The sequence below is a fragment of the Vombatus ursinus genome, unplaced genomic scaffold, assembly GCF_900497805.2.
Source record: "Vombatus ursinus unplaced genomic scaffold, bare-nosed wombat genome assembly UNPS02006874.1, whole genome shotgun sequence".
In the NCBI taxonomy this organism is placed as follows: Eukaryota; Metazoa; Chordata; class Mammalia; order Diprotodontia; family Vombatidae; genus Vombatus; species Vombatus ursinus.
In genome coordinates, this window is record NW_020946652.1 from 10,428,421 (window position 1) to 10,438,256 (window position 9,836).

At 54.1% G+C, this 9,836-nt stretch overlaps 1 protein-coding gene across 1 annotated transcript in view; it reads right to left on the reverse strand.

Moving 5' to 3' along the window:
- LOC114033372 (serum paraoxonase/arylesterase 2-like) overlaps nucleotides 1-9,492 on the reverse strand; it is a 14,451-nt gene extending 4,959 nt beyond the window's left edge. The window contains exons 1-3 of the mRNA XM_027848872.1: nucleotides 9,397-9,492; nucleotides 5,694-5,764; nucleotides 419-474 (exon numbers count right to left, since the gene is read on the reverse strand). Of these exons, the coding sequence (XP_027704673.1) occupies nucleotides 419-474; nucleotides 5,694-5,764; nucleotides 9,397-9,470 (201 nt within the window). The 5' untranslated portion in view covers nucleotides 9,471-9,492. The remainder of the gene's footprint in view (nucleotides 1-418; nucleotides 475-5,693; nucleotides 5,765-9,396) is intronic.
- Between the last annotated feature and the right edge of the window lie 344 nt (nucleotides 9,493-9,836).

Here is a 9,836-nt window from a genome sequence, read left to right on the forward strand (position 1 = left end):
CCAGAGGGGAGGCTGGAGAGGAGGCTGGAGGGGAGGCCAGAGGGGAGACTGGAAAGGAGGCTGGAGAGGAGGCTGGAGGGGAGACTGCAAACCAGCTGTCCAGGCGCTGAGTGTGCCCTGTTCCCCAGAGGGCCTGCCTAGAGGTGGGCCAGTGGGGGACAGTGTGCTTTGCATAAAATAAGCAGAGGCTTCAAACTTGTCCAAAACTAGGTACCCTAGAAAAAGTTGGCTCCCACGCTGGAGGAGTGAAGTCCCCAAACTAGGCAGGACCCAGGGGAGGGGGACCCAGAGAGATGCACACTGAGCTTGGGTCCAGTCTGGCTGCTGGCTAGGAGGTGACCAGCCCCAGTCTCTGGCCCGACCCAAGAAAGGCAATATTTCCAGTCCTGACATGCTCAGAGACAAGGAAGACACTTACCACGCTCAGGAAAGCCAGTCCATTGGGAAGTATGTCAATGTCTTCAGAACCTGCTTCTGGAAACAAAGGGAAACAGGCAACCATGGGGCTCAATGTTCCTGGGCCCTTGGCAGCCTGGGGTCTCTCTCTGTGCAGGGTGACCTCACACCCAGTCAGGCCTGAGGATGACCACAGGGCATCCTGTCTTGCCTTCTGGGCCTTGGGGCTGCTGACCTCAGGGGAGGGGCAGAGCTTGGCCCCTTGGCCCCTGTCCCTGGAGGTAGTCAGAGCCTGAGCTCACCCTTGGCCTCAGCCTCAGCTCTAGTCCTCCTACCAGTCCAGCCCTGGGGCTGGGAGGCAGATCCTGGCAAACAGACGCCTCTTGGGTTGGAGCCTGTCCTCGGGGACTTTGTCTCGGACCCCTGACCCTCTGAGGCTCTTGCCGGGGATTCTGGTGTGTTTTCTTCCCCTAACTTCTAGACCATTTTGGGGCCTGGGAAAGGAGGGAAGCAGAGACTGGGGCAGGCCTCTTATCACTCCTGTTTTGGTCCTCCTGCTACCTGGGGCCTTGTGAGAGGGGCTCAAATCCTGAGCCCCAGGCACCTGCTGAAATGTCAGCTCCTCCCTCCTTCCCTCCCTCCCTGCCTGGGCCTGGCCTCCCAGAAACAGCAGCTTGGCCACTCCTGCGACTGCCTTGGGTCTCTGGGAGAGGAGCTAGCTGTGTCTAGATAAGGGGACTTCCCTGATGGGGCTTCTTTCCTTTCTATCCTCAGGCTTAACACTCTCCCCTGCTCCCTGTGCCCAGGCCAGATCTTGGGAGCTTTGGGTAATGATGGGGGTTGGGATGGCTGGCTGTCTGTCAGTGGGTTCCTTCTTTGGGCATGGCCGGCCCCTCTGGGCAGGGAACTCTTGGCTGTGTCGTGGATCTTGGCCCTGGCCCTCTGGCCTTCTACACTGAGATTGTGGATGGAGGCAAAGCCTGGTATCTGGGCCCCTCCTGGGGCCTTGAACCTGCCCCTTTGGGCAGTAGGAATGGAGTAGCATGAAAGTCCCTATGTTCTATTATTCCTGGGAGAGTCAGCAGCAGGGAAAGGAGGAAAGTGGAGGGAAGCAGGGAGCCAGTGATTGTTGACAAGCCACTCAGTGCCCAGGGCCCTCTGCTGGCCCTGGGCATCCTTGGAAGGGGGGCTCATCCTAGGGTTTCCCAAAGCCATCACTGACATGGGAGGGGAGCTGGGGATGAGGCACGAGGAGGAAACGGGCTCTCATCCCACTCGACATGAGACCTCTGGCAACTCAGCCGGCCTTTCTGGGTCTCAGCTTCCACATCTGTCAGGAAGGGAGGATGCCTGCCTTGAAAACTTCTGGGCTTTTGTGCAGATCTCTTTGCACCCTCAGCTTGATTCAAAACTAAGCTCAGGTGTGACATCCCACGGTCAACCACAGGCATTAGTTAAATATTTCCAATGTGCCCAGGGCTGTGCTAAATGCTGAGAATACAGAGACAAAAGGGAAGGAGCCCTGCCCTCCAAAGGTTTATATTCTAAAGGGGGTGGGGACAATCTGGACACAAGCAGAATTATAGACAAGATGAGTCCAAGGTAGTTTTGGGAGAACAGAGTAGGGAAGGCTTTGCTAAGCTGGGGGCATTTGACTGGAGACCTGAAGGATCCTAAGGGGGGCCAGGGAACCGAGGGTTTGAGTGAATCTGAGTGGGGGGGGGCAGCCAGTGTGGGCCAATCAAAGAGCGAGGACAGTGGAGTAGAGTGTAAGAAGACTGGAAAGGTAGGAAGGGATTAGGTCGGGATGAGATTTCAACACCAAGCAGAGGGTTTTTTCTATTTGATCTCAGATCTAAGAGGAGTCACTGTGTTCACAGAACAGATGGAGGGGTGACCCGGCCAGACCTGGGCTTTGGCAGCTGAGTGGAGGACAGGCAGGAGGCAGAGAGGCCAGTGAGGAGACTATTCTGGCAGGAGAGATAAAGAGAGCCTGAAATCAGGTGGGCTGGGGGAGTGGAGAAGAGGGGACAGAAGTGAGCTGTGCACACAGAAGTGGCTGTGGGGGAGGAGAGGTGATGCTAGGGTTGTGAGCCTGGGGACTGGGAAGATGACGACGCCCTGCACAGCCAGAGAGACCCCAGTGGGTTATGTTTCAGACACGTTGAGTTGGATATGCCTATAAAACATCCAGTCTGAAGTGTCCAACAGAAGATGGGTGATGAGGAGCTGGAGCCCAGAGGAGAGACAAGGGCTGGACACGTGGAACTGGGTGTCATCTGCAAAGAGAGGATAACTGAATCCATTCAGTTCACAGCTGCTGAGATTGGCAAGCAAGGTAATATAAATGAAGGAAAGAAAGTGGTTGGGGAATGAGTCTTGGGGGCACCCACTTATCAGGTGGGACTGGATGAAAGCCCTCCAAGGAGACTGAGAAGGAGAAGTCGGGCAGGTAGAAGAGTCAGGGGAGAGAAAAGAGTTTCTGGAGAAGAGGGTGACTGACGGTGCCCAAGGCCACAGAGAGGTCGGGGGAAAAGGCATTAGATTGGGCAGTGAAGACAGTGTTGGGAACTAAGAGGACAGTGGGATCAGCTGAGTGATGAGATCAGAGTCAGGGAGGGAGGAGAGGGGAGGCATCCATGGCAAAAGGCCATCCTCCAAATTGGAGAGAGACACGGGATGCGGACAGGGCCAGTGAGGGTTTCTGAAGGGAAAGGAATGAGCATTTAGGGAGTGCCTACCACGTGCCGGGCAGTGCTAAGCAATTTACAATTATGTCATTTGATCCTCACAACAACCCTGGGAGGGGGGTGTTATTGTCCCCATTTTATAGTTGAGGAAACTGAGATAGACAGAGGTTATGTGACTTGTCTAGGGTCACACAGCTAGTAAGTATCTGGGGATGGATTTGAACTCAGATCTTCCTGATTCATGGCACCACCCAGCTGACACTGATGGCATCAATGGTGCATATGGAGGGGCCCATTTCACTATCAAAAACTTAAATAAAGTAGGAAATGGTGAGGGGGTGATTATCAAGGAGTTGTGAGGGGAGGAAGAGGAAGAGTGCATTCAGCGAATGGTTTCCATTGATCGTAAGTGAAATATGAGGGTTGGATTCTCAGCTGGGGACTGGGGTGAGGGAAGCCATGGGAGGCTTGAGAAGAAAGTTTGGGAAGAATTGGGGGGCTAAGAGATGAGGGAGCATGAAGGGCTGCCTTGCTGCAGTGAGGGCCCACTGAGACAACATCACAGAAATCTGTGGTGGGTCCAGCCATGATTTCATCACTTTAGAGCTCTGTTTAGCCATGTGTGAATAAGAGCAAAGGGGGCAGATGGGGAAGTAATCCAGGGTGGCACATTGTCCAGGTGTGATGGGCAACAGAGCGGGGACATGAGGGACTTTTGAGTAGAGGACAGGGAAGGGATGAAAATGGGGAAGGAGAGTGTGGCCAGTGATGGATGGCCTGGGAAAGAGCCCTATCTTCACACACACATACTACCCAGTATGTGCTGTTATTATTCCCATTTTACAGAAGAGGATGGAGGGTTTGGAGGCCATGGTGAGCAAAGATGAGATGACTGCATGTCGGCTGGTTTCAGGAAGCCCCCCCCCTTGTCCCCTTCCCCAAATTATAGACAGTACATGTTTCTGGGAGTCACAGAGTTTTGAGATGGAGAGGACTGCAGTGGGCATGGTACCCAGGGAAGACAGGGTAGCACAGTGGAGAGAGCACCAGCTCCCTGACACGTTCTGTCCAGTCCTCCTTCTCCGAACCTCTCTCTCCTCCTGAGGGGAAGAGGAGGGTTGCTCCTGATCCAGATCCATCTTATGGGTCACTCCCCAAGGCTTACCCACCACAAAACCCCAGCTAAGGGACCCCCCGGAGAGCGTTAACTCCTCAAGGGCAGGGATGGTTCCTTGCACAGAGCTGACCTATACACAAAAGGCTTGAATTGGAAGTTAGTCTCCACCCACCCACACCATGCCAGGCGCTGGATTTCCTAGTGAAGACAGAGGGCCCCCACTGGCCTCTCTGCCCACCACATGTGGCCAGCACCCAGGGGCACTGGTGAGTAGTTGACTCATGGTTGGGGCTGATCATACGGGATTGAGCAAAGCTGGGAACACAATGTGGAAGGTCTGGTGGTCTAGCTGAAGCCCTTGGATTATGTAGGCAACAGCCAGCCATCAAAGCCCTTGGGGCTAGACAGTGAGGGACTAACTGCTGTCCCATGCATGTCTGCAGCAAGACTCTTGTCCACAATGTTCCCAACAACCCACCACCCAGCTTTGCCTTGAAACCACCAGGAACAAGGGGACTCACTACGTCATGCTGCCCTCACTCCATTTTCAGAGATACTTGTAATTGTTAGGAAGTTGTCTGGTTGCTTCCTACCATAATCTGCCTCAAAATCTGCCTCCTGGTAACCTTCCCCTACTGTTCCTGGCTCTGCCATCTGGAGCCAAGCAGAACAAAGCTAGACCCTCTTCCAAGGATCTGCCCTTTACATACTTCAGGACAGCTACCAGGCCATTCCCCAAGTCTTCTTTTACAGGCTAAATGTCCCCATTATTTCCTCCTCCTAGGGCATGATCTTGAGGTCTTTCACAATCCAGGCTGTCTTTCTCTGGGCCCCCAGTGACCTATTTAAGAAGCATTTACTGCTAAATGTCAGAGACAAAGAAAGGAGAATGTGGCTACATCCAAGCTAAGACTCTTCACTATCTGAGCTGTCCTCTTCTGACACTCTCCAGCCTAGCTCTGCTGAGGCAGTGTATAACAGAATTATCTTCTCCTTGGTCCCACAGAGGCAGGAGAGATGCTGCTTCTTTTTATGACACTTTTCATAAGGAAATAAAATGTGGAGCCTTGGACAAAAGCCTTGAAGCCATTAGGGAACTCTTAGAAGTGGAGAAACTACTGCTAATTAGGTCCTCTGCTGGAAGCATGCCAGGCTTGGACCCAACAAACTTGTTCCAGGTTACAGTGAACAGGGCCCTTTCAAACCTTTCCAATTTTGGTAAGTGGATTGAACAACCGTGAATTCAGACTTTAAATACTGCAGTCATGGCAGGCCCACTACAAAAGAGTTGGGCTGAGACTGGAAAGGAAAAAAAAAACAGGGTTAACTCCAGGCAAGGCCATGCCCCCGGTTCAACAAAGATTCGGGAAATCAGCTCCTAACATGTATGAACCCAAAGAGAAGCTAGGAGATCTCACCTACAATAAACAGGAAAAAAATGAGGTGTGTTTCAGAGAGTGGGGGGTGGACAACCCCTGCCTCATACATACCTACGCCTTTGATGAAGCGGCAGTTGGGAAGGTCGACAGCTTCAACCTCTCTGGAGGCGTTAAGGCGATTCCTGTGAATATGAACCAGTGCATCAGCTGATGAATATTCACCCAAGGGCTCTCATACCAAGGAAAGCTACATCCACAGGAGGGTCCATCATGGAATAAAGCATTCCCATCCCCTCTGTCAGTTCTCCTGATGTGCTCCAGGTAAATGCAATCTCACCCCTGGGGGTGAGAGGGAGCAGTACAGTAACAGTGGAGGGAAAGGATTCTGCAAAGACTAGCCAGTTCAGGAAATGGTGGCCCTTAGTCAATTCCATCCAATAAACATTTAGTAAGCATCTACTAAGCCTTCCCCCAGGGAGGGAACAGATGCCTTCGACAAACCAGGGGAAGGAATGATAAAGGGTAGTGGGTAAATTGTCGGAATAGTCTTTGTCCCTTCAAGATGCGCATCTTCTGCTTCTCTGCCTAGGACTAGACCACCCCACTAGGAGATCAGACAACATTGCCAGGTGCAGGCACACATCAGGTAGCTTCCTCCTTCTCTCTCTACAGTTTCCCCTGTTTCTGATCCCTCTGAACTTGAATGAATAATAACAAGGCCTCTACTCTAGCTGAACTTGGCAGCAGATTCTCACTGGTCCTGAGTGGCTCACCCCCAGCCTCAGAACGTCTGGCTGACACAGCTTCCCCAACTGGGCAGAACAATATAAATGAAGGTATCTACTAGTTACTCTGAGTCCTGGGGTAGAGCCTCAGCCAGGGCCCCTGCATCACAGAAGAGCTGGACCCCTGGCAGGCTGGCCCTGGTAAGCCTCTGTAGACCACACTTTTGTGGGAAGGGCAGAGCTGGCCCACCCCAAATACCCATGTCACAGAACTTGCTCAAAGCCAGGGAACAGTAGAAATGGCCATGGTAATGGAAGGTTTGAATGGCCCTGCTCAAGATCGCACATTTCCAAAAGTCCAGGGCAGACAAAGATGGGGAAAGTGGGCATGGCACAGGTAAGTACCCTGGACAGTTCCCACTCAGCCTACAAGCCCCAGCCTCTTCCAGGCTCCCAGGGCATCAGCCTGGCTGTTGATATGGGAGTGAGTTATTCAGCCCAATCATTTCCTGCCATGACAAAGGTACACTCCACAGTTGCCTCCCAGTATCAAAAGTTCATGGAAAGCTCCAGAATGTTGGGTGAAGGACTCCCAGGAGGACATGGTGGGGCTGTGACACCACCAGGCCACACCCTTGAGGACAACAATCATGTCCCTGCCCACCTCCATCTTCCTGAATGGTCCAGGGTCTCTGTGGGTTCTAGTATACCCTGTGGGCTTGCATGAAAAAAGGTAACAAGTACTTATTAAGTGCCTACTATGTGCCAGGCACTGTGCTAAGCACTTCATAAGTATTATCTCATTTGATCCTCATAACAAGCCTGGGAGAAAAGTGTTATCATTATCCTCATTTTGCAGATGAGAAAACTGAGGCAGACAAAGGTTAAGCAACTTGTCCAGGGTCACACAGCTGAGACTGGATTTGAACTCAGGTGTTCCTGACTTCAGGGCAACTAGGTGGCAAAGAGGCTAGAATGCCAGGCCTGGAGTCAGGAAGACTCATCTTTCTGGGCAAGTCACTTCACCCTGTTTGCCTCAGTTTCCTCATCTGTAAAATGAGCTGGAAAAGGAAAAAGCAAACCACTCCAGTTGTTTTGCCAAGAAAATGCCAAATGCTGTCATGAAGAGTCAGACAGGACTGAAAACGACCAACAATAGATTTCCTGACCCCAAGCCCAGCATTCTACTGCCAAAACACACATGTCCAAGTACAGCTGGGGCTTATGCTAGTCCATATGTCATGGCCCTCCTGCTTGCTGGCAGATGTCTGTGACTGTTCAGCTTGTGAGCCCCCTGCAGGCAAAGGCTGTGTCTCAACCCCAATTCCCAAACCCAGTTAATAAATGAGAGGCCTCCAAGCAGGGTCCACCTGGGCCTGGTCTCCTCATTTGACAAGGACCCACTAAGATGTCAGGATGGGCTTGTGTGCTCATGTCTATATGTCTATATGTGCATCTATATGTCATGTCTGTATGTCTATATGACAGGCCAGGGTGTAGGGCATGACGGCCAGGACACTTCTCAGTCATGTCCTCCTGTTGACAGCCGGCTTCTGAATGCCACAACCAACTGGAAGGAGAAAGAATAAGAGGAACATAGCCCCCTGCCTCCATCTCCCTGTGCCCCTTGGAACAGGTGGTGAAACAGAGAGCCCACATCGGTGCTTTGGACCCAGGACAATCCCTGTGGCCACCCAGCCCTCTGAGGTCGTGGGGCCCGAGCATGGCCAGCATCCAGGAGACACGGGCTGGGACTACTCCTTGGGTTGAACCCTTCCATGCCTCAGTCTTACTGGGGCAGTGCCTGGGGCTTCTGAGTTGGGATACCAATGATGCTAGTGACACAGCCAAGTTGTTGCCAGGAAAACTGCAGGATCCCAGGTGGAGAAGGGACTTCAGAGGCTATCATGTCCAAACTCACGTCACAGAGAAGGAAACTGAGGCCCTAGAAGGTCGTAGAAGGTCATAGGATCTAGACCTGGGGCTGACAGAAGGGATGGGCCACACCTGGGGCCAGCAAAGACTCTCGAGGCCTGGGAGTTACATCGAGAACATGGGTACCACAGAACCTTCAGTCTCATGAAGAAACCAGCTCAGCCCAGAGAAGGGAGTTGGCCAAGGTCCTTGAATACCACAAGTCCAGGCTCTGCCCGCTCCATCTCATCGTCAGAAAAAGCTTTTCCTGGTTGTCTTCACTCTGCAAATAGGCTTTACCTGTCCCCCGACCCCAGCACGCCACACACCAATTACCACCATCAGCGGGGCACACGTTTAAAGCTGGGACCCGAGTGAAATGGGGCCGGGAAGCAATGCATGGGCTTAATTCTGGGGAGTGGGGCTGCGGGCACGGCGAGAGTCAGGGATGATCTTCACCAGCAGCCTAGAAAAATCGCTGAGACAGGAGCGCGCTCCCCAGTCAGAGGCAACACAGAGTGTGTGTGTGTGTGTGGGGGGGTTCTCCACGGCCGCTCAGCGGCTGTTGTGGAGGTGTGGTGAGGGAAAAAGAAAGGAGGGACGAAGAGAGGGAAGGGGAGGGCCAGGGAGCGGCCCTGGAAGTGCAAGTTGCAAAGTTTCTGGGCTGTCACCACCCGGCGGAGAGTGGGTGTGTGGAGTTGAGGGGTGGGGGAGACAGAGCCATGCCCTCTTCAGCCTCGCGGCCGGGAAACTAGGGACTGAGAGACCCATTTCTTCAAGAAGGACTGAGGAACCGGCATCCAACACAACTGGACAAGGGTGGCGGAAGGCAGAGCCCAGGGCGGGGCCGCCCAGGCCGCCAGATCGTTGTCTCTAGCCCTCTACCCGGCGCCGCGGCCCAGTTCGGGGCTCGGAGGGATCGGCCCGCCCTCACGGGAAGAAGGGAAGTTTCCAGGTTCCCACTCTCGCTGCAGCTCTCACCCTCGCCCCTCTGGCTGCAGAGGATGGGTAGCGGTCGGGGCAAGAGAGAAAAGTTGGGGCTCCCGGGTCCCTCCCCCATCCACCTCGGCCGTTCCGGGCTCCCCACTCTCCAGCCCCCCTGCACTCAGCTCAGTCCGTACGCACAGGGGCCCAGTGGTGCGCAAGCATTGTGCCTGACCGAAGTGTCCCCTCACCTGAGCGCCACAAACCTCTCGCCCAGCAGCGCTAGAGCCAAGCCCAGAGCAGTGACAACCACCAGCCGCGCCATGGCCGCTTCTGGCCCCTGCCCAGCCCGGGGATCCCGCCCTCTGCCCGCCTCCCCTGCCCCTTGGCTCCTGGCTCCGCCTCCACCCGCCCTGGTTCCCAGGCTCTGCTGAGCCTTGAACCAGCCAGGAGGCCGGGTCCTAGGTTCCAGACTTGGCCCCGGGACTGGGGCTCAGGGCACCACCCATCTCCTGACCCCCACCCCCCTCCCTTTTCTCCGCCCCCATCTCCCTCTCCTTCTGTCTCCGCCTCACCTTGGGACCCTCCTTCCTTCTCAGTTCCCTCCCTCCAAGTGGGTCTGCCTCTTCCCTGCTCCTCCCCCACCCCCTCACACCAGATCTTCTATCTCTTCCTCTTTCCCTCTGTGCCC